The 27,777-nt window shown below is 41.6% G+C and overlaps 1 protein-coding gene and 1 long non-coding RNA gene across 3 annotated transcripts in view; one reads left to right on the top strand and one right to left on the bottom strand.

Annotated features, from left to right (window-relative positions):
- The window catches only part of SPATA16 (spermatogenesis associated 16), a 322,779-nt gene extending 315,165 nt beyond the window's left edge, over positions 1 to 7,614 (top strand). For both annotated transcript variants that reach the window (XM_001365003.4, XM_007501945.3), the window contains one exon: positions 7,268 to 7,614. In XM_001365003.4, coding sequence (XP_001365040.1) covers positions 7,268 to 7,390 — 123 coding nt within the window. In that variant the 3' untranslated portion in view covers positions 7,391 to 7,614. The remainder of the gene's footprint in view (positions 1 to 7,267) is intronic.
- A 3,928-nt stretch (positions 7,615 to 11,542) lies between these two features.
- LOC103097338 (uncharacterized) overlaps positions 11,543 to 27,777 on the bottom strand; it is a 60,987-nt gene continuing 44,752 nt past the window's right edge. Inside the window, exon 3 of the long non-coding RNA XR_008914250.1 lies at positions 11,543 to 12,634. This is a non-coding gene — a long non-coding RNA (uncharacterized LOC103097338). The remainder of the gene's footprint in view (positions 12,635 to 27,777) is intronic.

Raw genomic sequence — 27,777 nt, 5'->3', positions numbered from 1 at the left:
CTGGACCATTATCACCCTCTCCTTCCAAGTGTGTTACAGATTCAGTGTGTTACAGAGGAGAGTTCTCGGTTAGGAAGCAGAAAGATTTGAATTTGAATCCTGCCTAGCTCGAAACATTACTCAGATGATCATGGGCAAGTCACATAGACTCTCTTGGTCTCAGTTTCCTCATCAATGAAATGGAGATGGTGATACCTGTATTAATTACTTTGGAATTTCAAACCTAAAAGAATCTCAGAAGTCATCTTCCCCCAACTCATGCCTGAACAAAAATTCTCTCTACCACAGAATAACTGGCTTTTGGATTCCCTTTTAAAGCTTTTTTTTTTTAACCCTCACCTTCCATCTTAGAATCAATACTGGGTATTGGTTCTAAGGCAGAAGAGTGATAAGGGTTAGGCAATGGGGGTCAAGTGACTTGCCCAGGGTCACACAGCTGGGAAGTGTCTAAGGTCAAATTTGAACCCAGCACCTCCCATCTCTGGACCTGACTCTCAATCCACTGAGCCACCCAGCTGCCCCCTTTAAAGCTTTTAAAATGTTTACTTGAGCCTTACAGAAGGTTCCAGGAAGAAAGAAATAAAGCAATTATCACCAGTAAATTGCAAATGACAGAAATTATTGTATCGATGGATAAATGACTAGTGATTTTCCAGTGTCCAGTAAAGTCACCAGTGCCCGAATCAGGATTTGAACCTGAGGCTCTCAAACCTCAAATCTAACATTTTGTGTCTCATCTATAAAAATGCTTTGAGCTTAAAGCACTGAAATCATCCTTGTTGTCACCATCGTCAATGTCATTACAATCACATGACATGGGGCACTTCTCTGATCTGGAAAAGCTGCCTGCAGCAGGCTTGAAGCCTCACTCTGTGATGTGATGGGAGTAGGGCTAGAATTGGGATTTGGCTGACATGGGAGTTCACAGTGAAGGTGAATGGATAGTCTTAGAGAGGACCAAGAAGCCATATGACTTGGCCAGAGAAATTCAAGCAGTCAGAGGTAGGACTGAAACTGAAGTCATGCTCCCTCTCTTCAATATCCTAAACAAAATATAGTCAGGTTCCAATTCAGGGAAATAATCCCCTGAAGGGATTGTATGTATCCAGATTCACATTATTCAGAATTGCAATTATGTAAAAAAATGGCCATCGGTTCCAAAGGAAGTGGAAATATGTGGTATGAATTTGAGAAATGTAATCAGTTTACCAGATCCATTATTTGCATTAATGGGACCTAACTTTAGTCAACAGCATAGAGAACCCCCAGTAAAAAATTCCCTCTCTTCATACAAATCAACCCCTTCCCTGTAACACAGAGTTGCCTAGAGCAGAGTTGTCAAATTATTGTTGTTCAGTTGTGTCTGATTCTCTGTGACTCTGTTTGAGGTTTTCTTGGTAGAGATACTGGGGCGGTTTGCCATTTCCTTCTCCAGCTCATTTTACAGATGGGGAAACTGAGGCAGATGCAGTTAAGTGACTTGCCCAGAGTCATACAGTAAAAATACTGGAGTTTTTTTTACCATTTCCTTCTCCAGTTCATTTTACAGATGAGGAAACTGAGGCAGATGCAGTTAAGTGACTTGCCCAGAGTCATACAGTAAAAATACTGGAGTTTTTTTTACCATTTCCTTCTCCAGTTCATTTTACAGATGGGGAAACTGAGGCAGACACAGTTAAGTGACTTGCCCAGAGTCAGAGTAAAAATACTGGGGTGGTTTGCCATTTCCTCCTCCAGCTCATTTTATAGATGAGGAAACTGAGGCAGACACAGTTAAGTGACTTGCCCAGAGTCATACAGTAAAAATACTGGAGTTTTTTTTACCATTTCCTTCTCCAGTTCATTTTACAGATGAGGAAACTGAGGCAGACACAGTTAAGTGACTTGCCCAGAGTCATACAGTAAAAATACTGGAGTTTTTTTTACCGTTTCCTTCTCCAGTTCATTTTACAGATGGGGAAACTGAGGCAGACACAGTTAAGTGACTTGCCCAGAGTCAAAGTAAAAATACTGGGGTGGTTTGCCATTTCCTTCTCCAGCTCATTTTACAGATGGGGAAACTGAGGCAGACAGAGTTAAGTGACATTCCCAGAGTCACCCAGCAAAAATACTGAGGTGGCTTGCCATTTCCTTCTCCAGCTCATTTTACAGATGGGGAAGCTGAGGTAGACAGTTAAGTAAGTTGCCCAGGGACATAAAACTAGGAAGTATCTAAAGTCGGATTTGAACATGGAAAGATGAGTGTTCCTGACTCCAGTCTAGCGCTTTATCCATTGTGCCATCTTGCTGCCAAAATTGTCAAAATCTACACCCAAAATTACCCCAAGGTAGAGAATTAGGGCCAAAGGTAGAGGCTAGAACCAAATTAAAGTGTGATTGGGAACTGTTTGACAAAACAAATAACAATGCAATATGACAGTGTTCTTGTGTGGTGTTCTCAGGGAACCATTTCTATACTGACCTAGAGACACTCCAGGCAGAACCTGAACCCATTTCTTCCTGGCTCCAAGGCCCATTCTCTAGTCCCTGTATTACATTGCCTCCTATGAATAAAATGAAAATGGCAAGTATTTCAAGGACGGAAACTATATAAAGTCTGATAATCCTATCAGGCCCGTTGCTTAAGGCACTTTAGCATTTATTAAGTGCCTCCTGAATGCAAAACACTGGGCTAAACTCTTCAGGGTATCTGCAAAGATAAAGACAAGGTTGAAATCATAGGATGGAATGCATTGTATCAGCTCTGAGAAAAGCATTCTTCTTCCCTTGGCCTCCCTGAGCCATCATTTCAGGGCTGCCGTAACCCCTCCAAAAAAGTACAAATGGGCTCCTTAACAGAAGTCATTTTCCACATTTTTTCAAATGCCCATTAGCCAGGCTCCATCATGAAATCCCCAGCCTTCCCAGGTGAGTGCCACGGGAGCCCGCAGCTCATTGGCATAAGGGGAGAAGAGGCGAGCCTTCTCTTCGCCTTAGTTAATGAAAGCAACTGAGCCCGCCAGGCCAGCTCTTAATAAATACCATTTTCAGGAAAAGGGGGGGAAATGGAAATGGGGGGAGGTAGGAGCAGCAGCCACCCATGGATGGTTTAAAACAATTATTTTCCTCTCCTTGAAGAAAACTGTTTTCATTACATTAGGATCATAAGCAATTCAAAATTGTATTTGGGGCTAATTGCAAACATTTTAATTGTAAAGAGCTCTGATTTAAATGATACATTTTCTGTGCAAATAACATGAGTGACTAATCAACTGTGTACAGTCAGAATTGTGGCCGGGATGCTTGTTTTGATTGGGCTATTTGTCTGATTCTTCTGTGGCTTGGGATTTGAGTTGGAATTGGGTAATTATAAATGGAAGGAGTCCATAGAATAATGCTTCAGCCTCAGAAGAAAGGCACTCTATCTAATTATTTTGCTGTTCTTTTCAGGACATGGCAGAAAGCATGACCTGGGTCTGAGCCTCCTCGGGCCACTGTTGGTTTTGCAAAATTCTCCTTTTTTGCTTAATTAATTTGAATAGAGCTAATGGCGTGAGTATGTGTAGAATAACAATAATCATTATTATTATTATTATTATTAGAGCAGCAGCTAGGTGATGCCATGGATTGCATGCCAAGCTTAGAGCTGGGAATACCCGGGTTCAAATCTGGACTCAGACACTTAACCAGCTGTGTGACCCTGGGCAAAGTCAGTTAAACTTTATTTGCCTCAGTTTCCTCAATTGTGAAATGGGAGGGTTGTTGTGAGGATCAAATGAGAGAGTATTTATAAAAGGCCCATGACAGGCCCTCAATAAATGCTTGCTTTCTTCAGCAGCAGCCCAGAACAGGAGGGAACTCCCTGTTGAGAAAACTCCCTCTACCAAGGCAGGTAACACGTTCTCTGAAATGTATCTTCTTATAGAATTGCCTTGAGCAGTGGAGTCAATTCAGATGGAAACACTGATAGGGATTTCCATAGTCCACAGAGGGACTTTCAAAATGGCAACACATTAAAATCAGATGAGAATTAAGTTTTCATCTGATGGGGACCACACTGGAGAGTGTTGTGGGCAGCACACGCCAGCCTCAAGAAGTTAAAACACTTGCCCAGAGTCAAACAATTGAAGTCATAGGTAGGACCTGAACCCACATCTTTGTGGTTTCCTGCTGCCCACCATACCATGCTGCCTGATGAGAATAATAATAATAGATGTCATCTGTGTCGTGATTTCATGGTTGCAAAGCCCTTTAGGCACATAGATCATTGGATGCATTGAAGTAGATACTGATGGGGGAAGGGGTTCCAGACCTTTTGATTTCACAAAGATAGGGGAACTCCAGGTGTGGAATTCCCATTCACTGGAACAGATTGGCAACAAGGTTAAGGAAGGGACTTGCCAAGGATCACAAAGTAAATGTGTGAGGCAAAATCTGGTCCTAAATCTTTCTAATTCAAAAGTCCAGCCCTCTCCTTACCCCCCCCCCCCCATGAATGAATGCCCATGTGGACATGTAAATCTAGAGAGACGGCCCCAAATTGCTGAAACTCTAAGTTGAAATCCTCTCTCTTGGACACCCAGTGTCTGTGTGCTCCTAGGTAGGTCACCTAATAGCCCAGGACCCCAGTGAGCTCTTAAAATACTAAAATCTGCAGAATAGTTGCCAAGCAGTATTGATAACAAGCCTTTTGTTCACTGAGTTCCTCTTACCAGAGGTCTGGACCAAATTGTCTGTGTGGATATCTGTGCATGTATGTGTTTTTATATATACATATATATGTTATACACATAAATATACATATAGTATAATATAAAGATAAGTAGATTAAGAGATAGGGAAAGATCAATAGAGATAAAGATACATGAGACAAATAGAGCTACATGATATAGAATGACAGAGAGAGAAAGAGATAAGAGAAAGAAAATGAGATAGACTGCTAGAGAGAGATAGACTGCTAGAGAGAAATATAGAGAGATGATAGATAGATAAATGGATAGATGGATGGATAGATAGATAGATAGATAGATAGATAGATAGATAGATAGATGGATGGATGGATGGATAGATAGATAGATAGATAGATAGATAAATGGTTAGATAGATAGATAGATAGATAGATAGATAGATAGATAGATAGATAGATAGATAGATGAACAGATGGATGGATGGATGGATGGATGGATGGATATAAAGAAAGATAGATAGATAGATAGATAGATAGATAGATAGATAGATAAGTGGATGGATAGATAGTTAAATGGTTAGATAGATGGACAAACAGATGGATGGATGGATGGATGGATGGATAGATAGATAGATAGATAGATAGATAGATAGATAGATAGACAGAGACAGACAGAGACAGACAGAGACAGAGACAGAGAGACAGAGACAGAGAGACAGAGACAGAGACAGAGACAGAGAGACAGAGACAGAGACAGAGAGAGAGAGAGAGAGAGAGAGAGAGAGAGAGAGAGAGAGAGAGAGAGAGAGAGAGAACTCTCCATAGACCAAATCTCTACCATTGGCTCATTTTGCCCCCAGACTGGGAACCTGGAAAATATTTTCCCCTGAAAGCCTCAAAAAATATTCAAGGCTCTCATAGGAAACTCTTAATTGGGGCAAAATGATCCAAAGGCAGTGAATTGAGAGTCAAGTCTTCCCCACAAGATTTAACCCAGCCACACAAGCCCAAACTAGGGATGATGAGCCATGATTTCCATTAGCACTGCAACCCTGGGCATGTCAGTTAACCTCCCTAAAACTCCAATTCCTCATAGAGCAATAGAGATAAAAACCTGCCCAGGGCTATTGTGAGCTTGTAAGTCTTCTTGTGCTAAAGAAGTGGGAGCTGTCATTATTAGCCAGCCCACCCCAGAGACCAGGGCACCTCCAGAGAAGCCACATTTATTTGTATTGATGCATATACATAAGCAGGAAATATCTATAATGCCCTCATACATATGCATACTATTCCTCCTGAAGTCATTGTCTTCACAGCATAAAACTGATTTTGTTTTCTTTGAGAAAAGCCAAGGAGATTGCAAGTACCATCCATAACATATGGAGGACTCGGATGACTGCAATGTATCCATAATCCATTGTTCTTTTCTTTTTGACAAGCTGCATAATCCACTCACTATTTCTCCAAAGGCTAAATGGAGCCTTTAAAAAGCGGAATTCACAATTGGAAGATAGGAATTGTAAGTGCTTACATCTCCAATGAGCGAGCACAGGCACCTTGTTGATGTGTCTTGAGAAGGAAATACTCAGACCTAAGCTTGCTCTGGGAGGTGGGAGATGGGCTGTGGATGGGGAGTTGTTCTTTTGTGTTGCCCGCACATTAAGCACACACCTTTGCATGTCTGCCCCTTTATGTGATCCCATTGCTGCATAGATGAGCGGCAATCTATTTTACTTCCAAGTTTTTGCTGACAAACAGAATACCTACAAAGCTGTTGCTTATTTGAATAATCATGAGTTTATTTTGGAGCAAGACCGATGAAGGTTTTTTCCCCTTCTTCTTGGAATTGTTCTGCATTCTCTCCCTAGATTGGGGGGAGAGGGGAGTGGAGGGGGGGCTGTTATTTTTTTAAAAATGTATTTATTCAGAACTTCAATTTGATTTAATAGAAAAATGTTACTTATAGCGGCCATGTGGAATACTCATTTTCCCTCATGCAAACATGTACTGCATAAATGCCACAGCCTCTGTTTCCTCCAGCATTCTTTGAAGACAAGGAGGGAAACAAAAACTTGCCTGAGATTAATTTCTGGCTCGTGCTTTTCCTTTAAAATGGCTGTTTTTCATTGCCATTTAAAGAGGGCCGTGTGATCAATTCCCATTCCCAGCATGCATGACTGAATGAAGGTGCTCTAGCATGTCGGCTCCACACATGTAAAGTAATTGAACCCCAAAGGAAATGGGACAGAAATTCTTTGTTTTCAATTGTGCCTTTCCTTCTTTTCCTCTTTTGTTCCTTTCTTCTTTTCCTCTCGCTAGAGTTTTTTCCAGGAATGTGTTTAGAAATGCAAATGATTTGGGAAACCTAAGTAAATTAATTAAACCCCAAAGGAAATAGGACAGAATTTTTTTAGATTTTCAACTATGCCTTTCCTTCCCTCCTTTTCTTAAATTTTTCTTTCTCATTCTCTCCTTTCTTTCTGCTCACCAGAGCTTTTTCAAAAAGGTCCTTAGAAATGGAAATGATTTGGGAAACCCAGGAGGCCTCTTTTTTTTCTTTTTTAACATGGAACAACAAAGACATTTGTTTGTGTCTTTCAGGTTGGGCTAATTGAAGACTTTCTATACCAATTAGAGGATAGTTTCTTAAAAACCAAAAAACTGAGAACAGCCAGGAGGCAGAAAATGAAGATGAAGCGGCTGCAGAGTGTACAGCAATGCTAGAACCTGGAATCAGGAGCCCCTTCCTCCCGGCAGGCTCCCAACCACGACATCCCCAAGGAAGAGGTGCAGACATCCAGGCAGGGAGACTTTGACAGCTGGGAAGACAGAGGTCTGCCTTCGGATGAATGAGGTGGCTCTTCCCTCTGGCTCATCTTGAGCAAGGAGATTCCACACTTCATTAGTCTCAGCTGGCAGAAATAAATGTTCTCAGAAAGTTTGACTTAGGTCTTGTTCACATCTGTCTTGTTTATTTAAGTAGCTTGGAGAATAACCATGACCAGAGCTCTCTCACCCACTGTGCCCTTTCTAAAGTGTGGCGGACCTTCCCTAGTGTGCTCACAGAGCCCTGCAAGGCCCATAGAGTTAATCATTAAAAGGCACTCACATTCACATAGAGGATCACATATTTGGAAGGGACATTAAGGCCATCAAGACCCCCTTCTCCCCTCCCCCATTTTACTGATGCGAAAACTGAGCTACACAGAGGTTAAGTAAGCTATCTAGCATTTAAATAGCATTTTTGGTTTGTAAATACCTTTTATGTGTATTTTTCTCATTTAAGTGACTTGCCAGGGGTCGCCTAGCCAGTAAGATTTGAATGCAGGTCTTTTTTAACAGGACTTCCAGTGCTGTCTCTTATTATGCCCTGCTCCCCCCTCTTCATATATGAAAAGACAGCGCAGAAGCAAATTTAAGTTAATATCAACAATTATAATAGGCTATGTCATTTAGCAGCTAGAGCAAACCTCAAAGCCAGGGAAAACCTGGATTAAAAGTTCAGCCTCTGAAACATACTGGCTGGAAGACCCTGGAGAAGTCATTTCACTTCTCCATTCTCTAGAATCCAGACCCCTAAGGGGATCCATTCGAGAAGGTGGCAAGTTACATTAGCAGAGGAAGTTTCATCACCTCAAAGTTCCTCATGCCAAGAAAATCCCAGGTCTAATCCCTACCCATCCATGCCCATGTGAAAGCAATAGGGCATCATGGAAAGAACATAGGGCTTAGAGCCAGGAAAACCCAAGTTCAAGTCCTACCTCTGACTCTTAGATGATCCTGGGTGGTTCATTTTATTGGATCAGCCTCTTAGAGCAAGGACCAAGGACCTAGATTCTAAGGTCAGCTATGCCATTGACAGGTTGTGTGATCCCAAGCAAATCACTTGACCTGAAAAAAAAACTCAGTTTCCTCATCTGTTTCTTCTCAGGTTCCTTTGAATTATAACTCTATGACCTATTAAGACATAGACTTGTGGCATCTTCATAGGCAGGGTTCCTTCTCTCATCATACCAAAATCAGAGTCTGTTGGCATACTGCTTTGTGTTATTATTGGCCAGTCATTTTCAATTGCATCTGACCAATTGAGGTTTTCTTTTTTATTATAAAGATATTTTATGATATTTTATTTTACCAATTATATGTAATGACAAATTTCCACATACGTTTTCTGATGTTTTATGATCCAAATTGTCTCCTTCCTCCCCCACTCCTGGAGCTGGCAAAAAATTTGATCTGGGTTCTGCATGTATTATCTTGCAAGACACTTCCACATTGATCATTTTTATAAGAAAATAGGCACACAAAACCAAAAACTCATATTTGGGGTTTTCTTGGCAAAAGTCTACTGAGAGGGGTTTGCCCATTGTCACACAGATAGTAAATGGCAAATCTGGGATACAAGCTCAAATCCATCTCAAAATCTAGTACTTTTACTACTATAGCACATCAGTAATAGGTAATAGAAATGATACTGGTAAAAAAAATCAAAAATAGTGGGAATAACTAAGTTATAGACCTAGATATTATTCAGGACCAGCCATCAACTATCAAAATTAGTTTGGGAAGGAATAAATGATGTCCTGGAAAGTAAAAATAGTAAAATAGAGGGGTGAGTGGTAAGTCAATGACATATGCAAAAAAAACCTTTTGGAATACAACTATGAATCAATGTGGTGTGGTAGAGATTTGAAGAGAGAGAGGTTTTTCAGTGGGGATAGGGAATCTCAGTGAGTTGAAATCCAGGCCAAGAGATAGAGGTCCTAGGTTCAAATTTGGCCTCAGACACTTCTTCCCTGCATTGCCTAGCTCTCACCCCTCTTCTGCCTTGGAAACAATGCACAGTATTGATTCTAAAAGGGAAGGGAAGGTTTGTTTTTTTATTGAAAAATAAGTAAATGAATCAATGATATTATGCATAAAAATATATATGTAGAGAATATATGTTCTATCCATGACTGATGCTAATTGTGTGATCTTGGGTAAGTCAGTTCATTTCTGTGAATCTCAGATTCCTCAAGTGTAAGGAAAGATAATTAGACTAGATGATCCCTAAAGTCCCTTCTTGCTCTAACAAATGTTCTCTAATTATCTGGCTCCTCAGGGAGTTAATGAATAGACAAAAGGAATAAAATTGCTCGATTTATTCCACCATTTATTTATTCCACTGCCCTCAAGACCCACATACCAGCAGACAATTTCCTTCAGGACAAATCCTCTGTAATCCCAGCAGAAGACTAGCTTCTGAGAGACTCAAGCTTTCTGGGGTTATCGATTCTGGAGGTGGGAAGTGGGAGGGTGATGATGGCAACTTTTGTTAAACCAGCCCAAGTTATCAGAGCACACTTGCTCACTTCAAAAATGTCTGCATGGCCAAGGGATTACCAACAGATCAGCACCATCAACAAATTCCTCTACAATAAATACCTTGGACAGCTCCTTGGGCTTTGTTTCATTGGGCTTTCTGCCCTGAATTCAGACTAGTTATACTTCCTCGGACCTGTGTTCTCTGGGTCTATAAGCTGACTTCTCATTCTTAAACTCAAATATTATATAGTCCTAAAAGAAAATGAAGGGAGGGGAAGGAGCTATGAATGTGGAATATTGCCCTAACTTTCAAACTTGTTTTTTCTGTCAGTTGATCCATTTTGTTTCTTTATTTTTAATTCTGTATTCAAGGAATGATTCTTTGGGAATGTGACTGGGACAGGAAAGGGACATACTTGGAAAATGTAATATAAAAGCAAAATGTATCAATAAAAAGCTTTTTTAATAAAATAGTAAAGAAAGGAGCAGAAATCAAAATTCTGGGAAATACACAGCTAGTAATAATAACTCCAACCATTCTAGAGGGCAATTTGGAATATGCCCAAAGGGCGATTAAAGACTGTCTGCCCTTTGATCCAGCCGTAGCACTGCTGGGCTTGTACCCCAAAGAGATAATAAGGAAAAAAGACTTGTACAAGAATATTCATAGCTGCGCTCTTTGTGGTGGCCAAAAATTGGAAACGAGGGGATGCCCAGCAATTGGGGAATGGCTGAACAAATTGTGGTATATGTTGGTGATGGAATACAATATATTGTGCTAAAAGGAATAATAAAGTGGAGGAATTCCATGGAGACTGGAACAACCTCCAGGAAGTGATGCAGAGCGAGAGGAGCAGAACCAGGAGAACATTGTACAGAGACTGATACACTGTGGTACAATCGAAGGTAATGGACTTCTCTGTTAGTGGCAATGCAGTGTCCCTGAACAATCTGCAGGGATCTAAAAAACACTATCCACAAGCAGAAGATAAACTGGGAATAAAAACACCTATGAAACGCAACTGCTCGACTACAGGGGTTGAGAGGAAATGACTGAGGAGAGACTCTAAATGAACACTCTAGTGCAAATACCAGCAACATGGAAATGGGTTTGAATCAAGCACACATGTGATACCCAGTGGAATCGAGTATGGGTTATGGGAGAGGTGGGGGGGGGGGGAAGAAAATTATCTTTGTTTCCAATGAATAATGTTTGGAAATGACCAAATAAAAATTAAAAAATGAATAAAAAATTAAAAAAAAAATAAAAGGAAAAAAATCATGTCAGTAAGAAAGAAATGTGGGAGTCAGAATGCAGATGAAAACAGGATGGATTTTTCACTTGTTTATTTGGGTTTTTGTTTTGGGGGTTTGATTTTATATGATTATTCACTTACAGGAATGAACAATATGGAAAGAAAAAATAAATAAATTATAAAAATAAGTAAGCATTCACAAAAATAAAATAAAATAAAATAGTAAAGATTAATACTTCAATAGAGGTTTCCCCCTCTAAAAATTACCTTAAATAGCTTTTGTATTATATGAATATCATTTTATTATGTGGCTTTTAAATTTTACAGATCAACCTATGGGAAGCTAAATGACCTCATTTTTATATTTTTAAAGAAAGAAAAAAAGTTCAGCTTAACCATTGTTAGTCATAGAAAAAAGGATGATTTTAATTGATTCCTTTATGTTCCCCAGAAATCAAATCTACATTATACCTCATTTTAGCAATTGTTTATGCCCAAGTGGCTTCCAGAAAACAATTTTTCCCCTTTCATTTTTTCTTGGGATGAGAATGTTAACGTTAAACTGCTCACCTCCCCCTCTGTGAGGACTGTGGGACACGTGAATAAGTCACCTACTGTTATTGCTACCTTTTGAAATATTAATGATTTCTCTTAGATCTATAAAGATGATCTCTTTCTTCCCTGCTGGAGCACCAGCTTTAGGAATCTAAAAAGATGGTACCTACTATTGGTTTTGAACTTCAGGCTTTATTTCTTTTCTCCCATGGAATTCCTAGGTGTTGGCGAAATGACTTTGGTTTTAGACATTGGTTTCAGGATCTCAGAGCTGTCTATCCATTTACAAAGACATTGCCTAAAAGGCCTGTTGACATTCAAAAGCTGTCAAATGGCCTTATCTGTTCTTTGAAAAATTAGGGCTGCCTCATCTCACAATGCCTGAAGGTGATATTTGGAAATGGCATTTTTTTTCATCGTTATGAGCAATTTTTCCAAAGTGAAATGCTGGGGATATGTTTTGCCCTGGTTTGGGGACCAGTCAGAATGATATATAATGCAAACCAACAAACAAGCCAAGAAACAAAGCAGCCCTTTAGGAAGAACATTGGTCATAATGATAGCTTACATTAATTCATTTTACATCTGGACACGTGTTATCAGATTCCCACATCAGTCAGGTGTTGCAGTTGATAAAACAGGGAACCAGAAAGACTAAATGACTTGTTAAATTCACACAGGTAGGAAGAGAGCTGACAGTAGAACAACTCTCTTTGTTCAAATATTGGCCAACGGCAGCCTGGTTGAAATCCTCCTTTTGATGCTTACTGGCTATGAAACCAAGGGCAAACCATGGACCATGCTAGGTCTTTTCTACTCAGTGATAGATGGATTATAATATGCATCACATCTGCAAAAGAGAAAAAAGAAAACATTTAAATACAAAATAAAGTAAATGTGGGGAGAAATGAAGTCCAGGAAGGGAGGAATGGAGGGCCTTGTCCTCAGAAGATTCCCTACACTGATGAAACCACAGATTCAGCCCAAGTTCCTCAAAATATCTGCCAACAGGGAGGATGGGTGGTCCAAGGATAGATATGGAGACCACTATCCTGGGTCCCATGACAAAGGGTGTTTTCTAGGAAGGTCATGACCAGTGAGGTTCATAAATCAATAATTCCTATCAGGGATGAGCACCCTTCATTGCAGTCAACATGAGGAACTCTGCTCCTCTCATCTCTATGTCTTGAGCAATTCTCTTTCCCTCTTGGGGCCTCAGTTTCCTCATCTGTGACTAATGTTTTATCAAGCTCTAATACTGTGTGACTTTGTAGTTAAGGATAACCATCTACCTGGCATTTTGATTATAAAAGTTTTCAAATGTATTGAAAGAAAAAAAAAAAGCTTCCATCAAGATGATTTTTTAAAGCGTTGGTTACTTCCTCCCCAGCAATATTTACTTTTAACTTGCTAAGTACAAGTAAAATCTCATCATGGGTCTTGCCTCTGACTTTTCCTAGACTAGCTGATGATGGAGAAGGCAAGGACTGAGCCCTTGATGGGGAGGGAAGCCTCAGACCTTTATCCCCTCAAGAAACATGACCCAGGAGTACATAACCCAGTTGTGGTTCTATCTTCATTGGAGACACGATGGAGTGTCAAAAATTGTCTTTGCTTAGAGTTGAAGGAGGTGGGAGATGGCTCTGGCCTCGTGCATCTCAAAGTCAGAAAAACAAGAGCTCAAAGAACAAGCCCTTGACTAGACTTCCAGAAACCAGGCACTGAGAAGCAAAAGACTAAGGTCCAGCCTAGCAGTGGAGACACAGATTCACTTGTCCGTTCTGCTGCTTTGAAGAAGGAACTTGGCAGGGTGGATACCATGTAGAAATTCCTTTACGTTTGAGTCTACACACTTCCCCCAGGGACCAAGCTAGTATAAGGGTACCAGCTGGTATAGTGTCCCCTTCAAGATATTGAAGGAAAATATATTTCTATGCTTACTGCATTTATTTGGTAAATTTAGCTGCTAGGTGGCATAGTAGATAGAACATTGAACCTGGAATCAGGGAGACCTGAGTTCAAATTTGACCTCAGACACTTAGTGATATGACTCTAAGAATGTCACTTATCCTCAGTCTGCCTCAGTTTTCTGATTTGTAAAATAAGGATAACAATACCACCTTCCAAGGTCATAATGATGATAAAATTAGATATTTTTAAAGTAAAACCTTATTCACTTTGCATATTCTTTTAATATCCAAATACTAGTATTTGGGTATTAAATGTTCAAAGTGACACTTAATAAAAATCTAAGGGCTAAAAAAATGCAATTAAGACAGATTCCATGGAACATCCAAATTATTTGTTGAACTAGAATAAGGGCCAGCAAACGACTGTCAGCACTGGTATCTAAGAGCTAAGAATAGTTTTTATGAGGGCAGCTGGGTGGCTCAGTGAATTGAGAGCCAGGTCTAAAGACAAGAGATCTTGGGTTCCAGTCTGGCCTCAGATACTTCCTAGCTCTGTGACCTGGCAAATCAGTTGAATCTTATTGCCTAGCCCTTACCACTCTTCTGCTGTGGAACAATACACTGTGCTGATTCTAAGATGGAAGGCGAGGGTTTGAAAAAAGAATGGTTCTTACATTTTTAAATGAAGTTTTATAATGAATATCAACAGTTCCCAGGCAATGAGGTAATTTCTGTTCAGGCTCTCATCAGTTCTCTCCTGGAATACCATAATAACTCCTGGAAGAGTCTCTCAGGTTCTCCTGTTTCTCCAATCTAGTCTCCATAGAACCTTCCAAAGTATCTTCCTACAACCTTGTTCCTGTCCTGCTCAACATTCCATGACTGAAGGATAAGCTCCAAAGTCTTCAGCTTGGCTCTTGAAGCTCCCCATGATTAGCCAGGTATTTTCCTATCGGGATAAAGAGCACCGGAATCCTTTACGTAGTCACCTCCTCTGGAAAAGTGGATGCCATTCACCTTGGAATACAACAGTCATCCATCGGTCCAAAGAAGCCAAATGGAGTGCTTGGGAGGACTCTGTGGGTACCAGAGGCTGGAGTCCCTCGAGCTCTCTCTGTCTGCCTGACACAATGCCAGCGGTGCTCCCCTGCCCCACATCAGCGAAAGAGCCTAGACTGGCTGCACTGCAACAGATACTGGAATATCTGAGGTAGAGAGAAATCCAAGGAAGGAGGGGGAGAGTGGGAGATGCCAGGCACTGTGTTAAGTACTTTACAACAAGTATCTCATTTGATCCTCCCAGAAACCCGCAGAGGGATGGGTACCATTATTATATTTCTTTTTTTTTCCATTAGTGAAACAGAGGCAAATAGAATTCAAATGATTTATCCAGGGTCTCAAAGCTAGTGTCTGAGGCTAGGTTTGAACTCAAGTCTTCCTAACTCTAAATCCAGTACTCTATCCACTGGACCACCTAGCTGCTTGAGAGGGATGGAAAATTCCAATATTTGAAGGCAGAACAAACTTAGGAGTCATGGCTAGAAGCTCTGCCCTGTAAGCAAATATACTAGAATGTAAAGCATTCCAAGAAGTCACCTTGGAAGACCATATGCTTATTCTAAAAACGATATAATCCCAGCTGTGTGACCCTGGGCAAGTCACTTGACCCCCATTGCCTAGCCCTTACCACTCTTCTGCCTTGGAGCCAATACATAGTACTGACTCCAAGATGGAAGGTGAGGATTTAAACAAATAAATAAAAATAAAAATTATGTGAGTCATTGCTCCAAACTTATTTCTATAAATATTCCCTCTGGGAATTGTCTCCAGAGCCCAAGCATCTTAGTCTCCTTAGTAATGACAATTTTGTAATCATTTGGGAGTAGGATCCATTCTGGGCCTGTCCAAAAGTAAGTCAAAGTATGTTGATGGAGGGCCATGTAAGGATAAATTTTGGGTTGTGACTTAATCTAAATTAATTTTGGTCACCAGGGAATATCCCAAATAAAATACCCAAGTCAGCTTGGAAATGTATGGTGCTTTAATTAATATAGATGAAAGGAATTAAGAATTAAGAATTAATATAGATGAAAGGAATTAAGGAGAAGAGAGAGAGGAGGGTATAGGATTTCTCCCACCTGGCCTGTGCCAGGGGGAGTTCAAAGTCCTCTGCCAAAGAGGTCCCTGAAGAAGATTAGAGGCTTTCTAAAAGATAATGTTTGGAAAGTAAAGGAGGAAAGAATCAGCCTAAACTCTGAGAGAGCTCAGTAAGATGCCTCACCTGAACTAGCCTACTCAGCTTCCTCCTGTATGGTATCAAGGAAAACTCACCACTAAACTCGGACAATAGCAGCCACCACTCCAAGATGCCAGATCGCTCAACACGCTCTGCCAGCCACCTCTCTGCCACAAAAGAGGCCGGAGAGAGGAAGTGACGTGAAATATATAGACGGTTTTTACATCACTTTCCTGCATCTCATATGTACCAAAGGTAGCTTAAGCTTGACTTAGAACAGCCCAGGGGTCTGTCAGTTGTTTCTGATTTGTCATTTGCTAGCACATGTCTGTCATAAGCCATCCTCCTAAATACTTAATCCTTAAGTATGGGTGTAGACATTCCTGATTTTGTTAGACTAAGTAGGGTGGAGTAATCTAAAGTTCACAGCTACTAGAAGGTACAGTAGATGTCAGGCCATAAGTCAGCAAGACCTGGGAGTGAATCTAGCCTCAGAGACAGTAAAGTGACCCTGTCTCTAAACCTCAGTTTCCTCATCTGTAAAATAATGGGATTGTACCCGAAGCTCCTCTATAGCTAGAGACATTCCTTAACCCTATAGATAGGGCTCCCAAGATCCCCAAGTGGAAAGGGAGTTCAGCCGCCATCTAAGCCAACCCACACCTCCCAAAGAATCCCCTCTGTAACAAAAGTGTCAGAGAAAACACTTATTATACAGAATTGCTTTTGTAGAAAATTCATTTCCACCCTATCAGCCAAGCAGCACAACAGGACCCAGAAATCGTTTCATTAGACAGGACCTTTTGATGGAAGGCTTCTTGGGATGATGAGGTTCTGCCTCTCTTTACAAATAATGCAGTGACTTGTCAAGATCCCCTGTGCTGGAGACTCCTTATCTCCTCCCCCTCAAGCCCTCCTGGCCTTCCTTCCTTATAACTTTCCCCACTAGTTATTTTGTGTTGTTCTTCTCATACCCTCCCAGGACATCGTCCTGTGAAATATGATTTTATTACAGGCCTAAAACCCTTAAATCAAAGGGCAGTGAAAGTTGAGACCACTGGCAGGGCCAAATCTGGATGAATAGCGGCACTGAAACATCAAAACTGTGCATTGGGCTAGATATATCATGGTATGCCCAGTGGCTCTCGGGGCTCTTGGGACATGGCTACAAAGGCCTATTGTCCTGTGCTGACAGGCGGTGGATTCTTAAGATAGAATGTTATTAACACCTGGAAGCACCCACCTATTTCTGACAAGCCATGAGGAGAGGGGAAAGATCTGAAACATGGGGCCAAAGGAGCAGCTCCAAAATGTTGCAAAAGCAAATGTATTCTGCATTCTCCCTAATGAAGAGAAGCCTGACATGGACATCAAGACCTCATGGGAAAATCCAAGCATCAAATCCTCCCCATGAGTACGTTATCTCATAAAGGCCATGGCGATGCGGAAATTAAATAGGAAGCAGGCGATCTGGGTATAATCAATTGATCTAGGGCTAATACAGTATTAATTAATATGCACTGAATAATTCATGCTAATCAGTGGGCTCAAAGGTTTTATTTTGTCAAAGACACTGGGAGACCTAATTCCTTTTCCTTATGAGTACATGAAGTTCCCCAGCTATTTCTCCACCCAGAGCCCCTGGTGTGCCTCCGAGTCCTGGTGATATTACTGCTGTGAGGACTAATACTGTGCCAAAAGGTCTCTTTGGGGAATATCAAGCACTAAAATATAGCTAGACTCTATTCCGAGCGGATATCAGCTACTCAATAATAATAATGGGTCTCCTGCCAATAATCATACAAAGTTGGAGTCCTGAGCTCTTCAATGTGGATACTCAAGCAAAGAATGGGAGTCTAAGACTCTGGGTTCAAATCCTTAGCTCTTAAAGCCTTGGACAAGTCCCTTGATCTCTATGAACCTTAGTTTCCTCAACTGTAAAAAGGAAGGAGATTGGACTCGGTGCTCTCCAAGGTCCATCCAAGGTCTAATCCTACATGCAGAGGACTGTGATGATTTAATTCAATTCAATAAATATGTGTCAAGTGCCTATTCTGTGCCAGGCACTGGGGCTAAGCACTGGGGAGACAAATAAAAGAAAGTCCCTGCCTGAGCTTGCAATCCAACAGAGGAAGGCAACACACCAACAGACAGGTGGAGCAAGAAGGTATCGTTCTGTGGCATGGAGACCAGCAGAACTTCAGATGGAAAATGGGTGAGCTGGAAGTCTCATTCCTGCCCTCTCGGAAGGAAGATGGGTTGGAGTTTAGTACTTCACCCTCCGGCTTTCCAATCAGATAATAGATTCTCCTGTGGAAGGGACCTCTGAGGCCATGGAGTTCAATCCTCTCATCTGACAGCTGGGAAAGCTGAGGCTTAGGTAGCTTAAGTGACTTAAGGGTGGCAGAGTCAGGATTCCACTCTGGTCTTCTGACCCCCAATCCAGCATCCTGTCCGCCGAATCATCCTCCCACCACCCCCCGAGAACTGATACCTTCATGGCTACAGACTGAAGTTCTTCCACCCTTTTCCAAAAGCTGCACAAAGGATCCATGCATTGCCCCAGATGCCTTCTTATACTTCTTTTCCTATTCTAAGAGTAACCAGGTGGCACTGAAGATGCGTATCCAACATCTCTCACGCTCGTGCCACCTTCTCTTCATCACTGCTGTTAACTGAGTCTTTCAAACGACTCCTCTATGTGAGTTGATGCTTCAATTCACCTGGGGCTTTTTCCATGTAGGTATTCTCCCTCGTCATACAGGTGGCAACCCAGAGTGACATTTGTCCATGTCTTGTAAGTCTTCCACTGGAGGTCTCCCAAGATCCCATATCAAAACTTCAACATTTTTTAATTAAGCCAAGTAATTGTTATTAAATTGTATTGCAGAGGTCCTGCCATTCTGCCAGTAGATGATGCCACAAAGAACTGATGGAAGTAGGGGAAGGCAGGGAGCCAGGTGGCTCGGTGGGTTGACAGCCAAGCCTAAAGACAAGATGTCCAGGGTTCAAATGTGAACTCAAACCCTTCCTAGCTGTATGACCCTGGGTAAGTTAATCAACCCCCATTGCCTAGCCCTTACCACATTCTGTCTTGGAACTAATATTTAGTATTGATTCTAAGATGGAAGATAAGAGGTTTTTAAAAAAAGAATTAATGGGGAGAGGGTTTAAAGAGGACAATAATTTAAGTAAGTGGAATGATTATCAGTAGGAGACATGAATTGTCCATCATCTATAAAGAGGTAGCTTGGGGTCACAGATAAGGCACTGGACTTGGACTCAGGAAGACCTGGGTTCAAATCCTGGATCAGTCACTTGTTAGCAGTGTGACTGTTGACAAATCACTGAATTGGTCTGTGCCTCAGTTTCCTCATATAAAAAATAAAAGGCTGGAATTGATGGCCTCTAAGGTTCCTTCTAGATCCATGAGCCCATGATCCTGCCCATCACTGTGACTACATGAACCACCCCACTTCTTTCTCTGCTTTTTGGGTCATGCTTGTCTCTAAGCATACCCCTCCCTCCCTTACATCATTCTTCACCAATAATATATGCAGTCTCCTTGGACAGGAAAACTAATAGCATAAAGAACGTTTATTGTACAGACCCTGATATGCAGTTGGATAGACAATCCATTGGGATGCTTCTTCAACACATTTATCTTTAACAAACATCACCCAGACCCAGAATTGGACAGGAGGAAAAGAGTGGAATGGGTTGGCTCTGGGAAATCTTTAAAAGTCCAAAGCTTCTCCCTGAGATAAAGGCACCTCTCTCTAATCTTCTAATGCTTCATGGATTAGGGGCAGGATTTTTGAATCCAAGGCAAGGGTTCTTAACATGGAGCCATGCTGCTCATCACTGTCTGCTTTCATAAAAGTTATAGGGTCATAGATTAGTGTCGGAAGAACCCTTAAAGGCGGTCTCATCCAACGCCCTCACATTTTACACGTAAGAGAGGCATCCTACACCCCAACCCCAATTCATGTCACTAACCAGACACCCAATTCCTGACAGCCTTCCCTCAGATTTAAATTCAGATGCAGTCACACAAACTTATGATGAGGTGTAAAAAAGTATCTAATCGACTGAGAAGAAGGATAGACTTTGAGTCACTAGAAGATAGCAAATGACTCTTCCCAGGAAATAGGAAGAATTAGACATACTTCAGCATCGATGAGCATCGGAGAAGAGACTCGGGCAGGGAAGCAGGCAAGGGAGGGATTGGGTCTCTCTTCGCCTTGCCCACTTGGAACAGACAGGATTTGTGAACTTTAAAAGGTGAGACTTCCCGTTATGAGCCTTAGAAGCAACATCTCCCCAACATCAATGGCTGGTGGCATCCTCTGCAATGGCAGCTTGAGAACAAGGAGCTTGCAGCTGGACCGACGCAGCAGACTTGAGGACTCAGTAGAGAGCTCTTGTCTTAAAGCCCGTCCTCCACAAGAACCTCGTGTATGGGAGAGCACATCCCATTTGGGAGAAAAGTTTTCTACGGAGTGTTCCTGCTCTTTCATCTCAATAAATACTCCTTCCTAATTCATTCTTGCTGGCTGGTGAATGGGGTGCACATTGGATGGGAAATGATGAATATCAGTACTTGGAGACACCCAACCCTTAGGACCCTGCCAGAAGAAGCAATCAGCTCCTTTTGGGAGACAATCCAGTTATGTAAGTGGGTCTCACAGAGGATGTAGAGGAGAACGATAGACAGATGAGGAAACCGAGACCCGATCAAGGTCGCAGGGATAGAAGAGCCGGCACTCTGTCCACTCTCCCTGCCACCGAATGGCAGGTCATTATCTGGTTTCTCCGCTTTGTTGGATTTCGATTTTAGCTTCATTCTGGATCATTCTCTCTTTTTTAATAGGAATCAATTCCAATGGGAAGCCGAGGCTGCTGTGTCAACAACACTGATAGCTGGGAACACAGTGGTCTGTCTCTTCACTGACCATGATGGGAATCCAGGACAAATCAAGAAGCACCGAAGAATGTCAATGACCCCATCCTTGACCCAGGAAAAGACAAGAAATCCTCATCTTACTCCTGCAGGGATCTTTTCAAAGTAAACAAATTTGGAATCACAAAAATCAGAGGCATGAGTTCAGCCAGCACTGATGGTGTGACCCTTCCCTAATCATGGAGAACAGCTAGGGGTCTCCATGGACTGAGTGGAGTTCTTAGAGTTGGGAAGACAAGTTCAAATGCTGTTTCAGATGCATACTAGCAGTGGTGACTCTGGGCAAACCATTTAACTTATCTGTTCCTCAGTTTCCTCATCTGTAAGTATGGAGATAATAATAGCATTTCTCACAGTGTTATTGTGAAGTCAAATGAAATAACATCTGTAAAGTACTTTGCAAATCATATAAATGCTAGCTGTTACTATTCTCTAGTTCAAATTATACCCCCAAATAATCCCCATCAAAACACACCCAACAAGTTATGGCCTAGCTTTTGCTTGAAAAACTACCAATAAGGGGTCAGCTGGGTAGCTTAGTGAATTGAGAGTCAGGCCTAGAGACGGGAGGTCCTAGGTTCAAATCTGGCTTCAGACACTTCCCATCTGTGTGACCCTGGGCAAGTCACTTGACCCCCATTGCCTAGCCCTTACCACTCTTCTGCCTTGGAGCCAATACACAGCATTGACTCCAAAACAGAAGGTAAAGGTTTAAAAAAAAACTACCAATAAGGGGGAGTTCATGATCTCTAAAATCCATTCAGTCCACTTTTAGAAAGCATCAAATATTGAGAAACTTCTCACAATCCAGCCTAAGTTGTCCTCTTTGTATCTTCTACCCATGATTCTTGGTTCTGTCCTCTAGGGCCAAGCAGAATAAATGTAATCCCCCTTCCTAGGGATAGCCCTTCAGGGACAAGGAGAGAGAAGTAGGACATCTGTATTTAAATCAGGACCAGAATGACTCTAGAAAAACATTCTTCAAAAAGAAAAAAATGAAAATAGGAGAATTAGGATAAGAATTTGATTGAAAAAATTACACGCTGTTTGAATAATAAGGAGAATGAAAACATGCCATTCTCCTGTTCCCCCCTTTATTAATAAATCAAAATTCACCCAGATGCAATTGTTAAAAAATATGTAAGAACCTCTTAAATACAATTCCCATTTTTACTTGTCACTCTCCTTTTTAAACATGGGCATTTACATTAAAATGGTATCATATAAAAATGAAATTTTACTATATTTGAATTCTTTAAAATCATGAGACCCTCTGGAAAAAATCAGCCATAATATGGTTTTGACTGCAGATATTTTAAATGAAAGAAAATGCAAAATGTCAATGGATAGAAGGTAAAATTTGGTCTAGGTAAGGAGATTGAGCAAGCAGCTGAAACAGAGATACATGTCACGGTAGCTAGTGGAACCCCAGAATGAAGGATCTGATGGGAAAGGACAACTCCAGAATCAAACTGGTGGGATCTGTTTGGCTCCCAGACCTCCTTGGGCCAAATTCCCCCCACCAAAGCAGATCAACTAGTGTTTGCTCATCCAACATTTAAAAAGTTAGATAGGGCACTGAGCCATAAAGGGACCTGCTTGGAGCCCTCATAAAGGTTAATAATAATATTGACAATAATAATAACAATATCTAGTATTTATATTTTATTTATTAATGATGTTGTCCCAGCCCCTTGCAAATACTTCTTCACAATAATCCTTGAGAGATAATGTTATTATAACCCACTTTACAGATAAGATAACTGAGGCAGACAAAGGTGAAAAGTGACTTGCCCAGGGTCACTCAGTCTGCCTGACTCAGGCTCCAGCCCAGCACATATCTTTTCTAATGGAGTTTCCAGGGGGAACAGAGAAGCAGGACCTCCCCTGACTCTAGGAGAAATCTTCCAAGCACTTCATCAGGAGGGATTAGTCCAGTAGGAATCATAATTTCATGCACAGAATGGCCATGAAGCCCAGAGAATGATATAGGAAAAATGGGGTAACAGAAAGGGGAGACATATCCTCTCCACAGAGCATGGGAAGTGAACCAAGCCTCGAGGGTCGGCAGAACAAAGTTGCATTTATCAGGGTGCATTAGCATCCCCTTTCTAATCCTTTTTAAGGTGGGGGAAAAAAAAGAATGGATTTAAATTTAAAAGTTTCATGAAGTTGTAAGAGTAGAATTTGATACATAATATCTTATAAATGGATCCCCCCCCAAAGTTTATGTATCTCTGGCTTAAACACACACACACACACACACACACACACACACACACACACACACACACACCCCACATCCCTACCTCTTGCCGCCATCACTTCTCATGAGAATTTTGAAAGAGGAATAAAAAGTCCCAGAAACCAAAGGCAGGAACAGCCAGGTAGCAGGGTGAATAGCTGGAGGGAGTAGCCACTGAGCTGGGCTCTCAGGCTCCCCCAACATTTCCTGGCATGGGGACATTTACTTCTTCCCTGAGGAGCCCAGGATACAGAACACTAGCCTGGCAGTGAGGACAGTCCAAGTCTGAACCCCATCTCAGACACACAGTCTGTGTGATCTCTGACCAGTCATCGAGCTGCTCCCAAGCCAATGAGAATGTGTGTTCGCCTCTCCACAGACCTCCCTGTGCCATGACAGAATGTTGGTGCATGAGCGTGGCCAGAGAGCCGAAGCTGTCATGAGGACTGCCCCTTTGGGGGAGCCTGGCGGAAGGTTCCTTCCTCCAGAGCAGACACAGATATCCCGCCATTGCACCGCTGACTCAGAACTTCCTGGAGGCGATCCCGGTCCCTCAGGACTTTTCCTCTGGCTGGTCTCAAGAAAGAAGGATGTAGGCAGCGAGGTGGGCCGATAGACTAGAAGTCCTGGGTTCCAATATGACCTCAGTCACTTCCTAACCAATACGCATAATGGATTCTAAAACGGAAGAGAGTGGGTTTTTTTGTTGTTGTTTTTTTAAAGGAAGAACAGCTGAGCTACAAGAGGTCAGTGGAGTTGGGGGAGGCAAGCTGGTGAAGGGATGGACCTCCTTCACGTTTGTATTCTCTTTGGCCCTTTGGAAGATCCAGGAAGGTGTCTAAGCTCCTCCTCATTTCTGGGGCATCTGAGCATCCGCTGAATGTGGGCTGCCATCATGACAAAGGCGGGAGAGCAGGGGCTCTTTTTAAAGCCTCTTGGACTGCATTTAATGGGAGGCTACATCATCAAAGCAGAAACAGGCTCTATTCCACTTGGCCACAGCAGGACTGGCCACCAGGTAATCCTTTGACCCCAAGTAAGCCAAAGCACCAAGGCTCTCTAACAGAGCGATGAAGAGAAGCAGCAGAGCCCAGTTTAGTCAGAAGTCGTTTCCTCCTAATTCGAACTGCCCACAGGGGAATGACCGAATCCTTCGGGGAGTTCTTCAGGCAAAGGCAGGAGGGCTCCTTGTTGTGCTTCTTCCAATGCGGATTCCATTAGGGTCCGGTTTAGATGAGATAGCCATGAAGGTCCTTCCCTACTCTCACACTCTGTGATTTTGAAAAATTAATGGGAGCGAGAGAGAGGACCTTGAGTGAGCCACCAGACTGCCCAGTGAGGTGCCCCAATCCGATTCTGACTGAAATGAGATAATGAACCTAAGACACTTTCTTTACCTGAAAGAGCAACATCAGGTTAGTTTCTATTGTTGAGGCTATACATGTCCACTTTTATGGTGTCAAATAGCCATGAAGCCAAAAAGGAATGCAATGCCTGGGATGAGGTTAGATGGCTGAAGACTGAGGAAGAAAGGCAAGTTTCCCAAAGGACTCTGAAAGAATCTCATCCATTTGTCACTCATTCAAGGAAGATGGATTAAACACCTACTAGGGGCTACAAAGACAGAAGAAACAAAGCCATCCTTGTCCTCAATGAATTTACATACTTTTGATGAGTAAAGGAAGAGAATTGAACCCTGAAGTGTGAGGAAACACAAGTTATATGAAGATACTACAAGGTCCTTTAAGGGAAGAAAACAAGAGAAGAAACCTCATATAGATGGTAGTATATGAGCTAAATCTTGCCAAAAGTTAAAGCTAATAATAAAATAATAAAAATGTAAAATAAAATATAATATATTTAAAATATATAAAATTACATGTAAATCTATAATGTATTCTACATGTAAACTATAAAATGATGATGACGACGATGATGATGATAGTAGCTAGCACTTCTATAGCACTTTGAGGTCCACAGAGTGCTTTATGGAAAGAATGCATTCAAGGCATGAGGACAGCTTATACAAAGACACTGAGGTGGAAGATGAGTGTCCTACACAAGGAAAAACAAGTAGAGTAGATTTACAGGAATTTCAAATGTCTGAGAGGGAGTAATGTGAAATGAGTTTCAAAAGATCTTTTATTTTCCCTCAAGATTTGTACATAAGTAATGAAGTATATGGAAGAGCTGGGATTCAAACCCAGATCATCCAACTCCAAATCTAACAAGTCTACTGTGTAAAAGTTAAAATTAAATCTCAATAATAAAAATATTATATTTTAAGGGATTTATTAATGATCATTAGAAATCAAGGAGTAAAGAGGATACAAAATAAAGACCACATGCCCATGACTAATCAGCCAGTTCAAACACCTACCTTACCACCACCAAGCTTGGGACAGGAAGTAAATAGGCAGGACTCTCCATGTCCCCACCTAATATCCCCTGTCTACAGGAAGTACATAATGACAGGAAGTCAGTGAGCTCCTGGGAAATGTAGTTCTTTTTTAGGGTAACAGATTTTTCAGTTATACAACTGTGAGGACCAAATCAGAATTTATTTGTCCATTGAGGGTACAGTCAATATATTGGGTATAAAGGGCTCCCATTACCAATTCTCTATTATAAATCACTTTGCAAACATGAAGGGTTTTGTGTCCACAGAGTGTTGACAACCATGATTTCTTCCAAATTCCTCAAAGTCATCAGGCACCCTTTGGGCCATATAAATGAATTCCCCAAATATACCTCACCAGAGCAAGTTCAGGAAGCAGATAGGGCTCAAAAGTGCAAGGTCTGAATTAAGGTATGGGGATTAAAAAAATTCAAAATCGGTATATAACCCAGATCAAATTGCCTACCAGTTTGAGGGAGAGAGAGGAGAGATGAGAGGGAAGGAGACAATTTGGATCTTTTAACCTCAGAAAACATATTGAGGGGGGGGGGGGGCAGCTGGGTGACTCAGTGGATTGAAAGCCAGGCCTAGAGATGGGAGGTCCTAGGTTCAAATCTGGCTTCAGACACTTCCCATCTGTTTGACCCTGGGCAAGTCACTTGACCCCCATTGCCTAGCCCTTACCACTCTTCTGCCTTGGAACCAATACACAGTATTGATTCCAAGATAGAAGGTAAGGGTTTTAAAAAAAAAGAAAGCATATGTGGACATTTGTTATTACAAGTAATTGGGAATATAAGATAAGAAAGAACAACTATAAACTCTTCTTATTTGGGTTTTTAATTCCAAGCCTGTGAAGTAGCATCCAAAGAGGTCCCTGGATCATACCAGGGGGGGGGATAATAAATAATATAAACATGATAATAAATAATAATAGAAATAATAGAAAAATAATAAATAGGGGATATAATCTTTAAGGAACAAGAATGGCCTTCATTCAGACTATTTCCTATTATGATTATCATCATTGTCCTGAGAGCAGAGCCACATCCTGCCTTTCCTTATTCTTCTCACAATCCATCACATCAGAATGGGATGCCTCAGAACATGCAAGGGAAGACAGAAAATGCCCTAGACTCTGCTGACCTTTTCTACTTTCCACATAACGTGATTGGGCAGTCATCCCCCATTGTGTCCCGTTACCACCTCATTAACCTGCATGGACAAGGTGGACCAGACAGATGATTTGCCCCCAGAATACAAGAAAAGCAAAGAATGCCAGGCTGGCCGGCTTGTCCCAGTGCTCAGAAAGCTCACTGCAGGTATAGCTCCTTCTCACACCTGAGTCTGGAATTATAAGAAATGGCAAAGGACGAGATAGATGGGCGACATTTTTACAGTTGTCTCCTGCCGACGCTAGTTTGAGAGGAAAAAATAAGTCTTGAGAAAAGTTGATTTTTCCTTCATAGTTTGATGACTTTTAGGCATTATCAGCCAACTTCTTTGAGGTACATCTGAGCTCTGGAGGGCAGTGACTTTTTTTTTCTTTATGCTTAGTGCCTGACATTTACAATGCACTTAATAAGGGACCAAATCAATCAATCAACTGATGAATAAGTGTTCAGGGAACTCCAGAGGAAGAACGAAGACACGAGACATTAGAAAAAGCTCCTGAATGTCCAGGAGACATGAGTTCTGCTCTTCATTTCCACTTCTCAGTAGCCACGTGTCCTTGGATGAATCTACTTGGCTAGATGTTGCTTCTCCCTCTGTGACATGGAGGAATTAGATCAGAGCCTTTCAACGCCTTCCAACTTTCACATTTAATTATTTGAGCCACATGGATTTATTCTGGGTGTGAGAACGCCCTTCACAGATTCATAGAATTGGAGGGTTACTCATGGCCATCTAACTCAACCAGGTGTAAAAGGCATCTGCTTGAGGACCTCCAGCGAGGAGGATCTATTACATCTCCTACACTTCTAGATACTTCTGAGGTCAGGTCCTGCCCGAACCATATTCCCATGATCTGACATAATGCGCTGCACTTTGGAGACAATGAGAGTGCTGGACGGGGGTTTTTGTTCTAGTGACCTGGGACGCCCTGATGCAATCTTTAAAAGCCCTGAATTCGAAGTCACGGGTTTGGGACTTGAATGCTACCTAGTCGGTGTGACCTTGGCCAGATCATTCGACTTGTCCGAGTCTGAGTTTCCTCATACACAAAATTAAGGGGTGGAA

Source organism: Monodelphis domestica, chromosome 8 (genome assembly GCF_027887165.1).
Source record: "Monodelphis domestica isolate mMonDom1 chromosome 8, mMonDom1.pri, whole genome shotgun sequence".
NCBI lineage: Eukaryota > Metazoa > Chordata > Mammalia > Didelphimorphia > Didelphidae > Monodelphis > Monodelphis domestica.
Note: the sequence above shows the minus strand (reverse complement) of the source record. Positions and strands in the feature narration are given on the sequence as shown.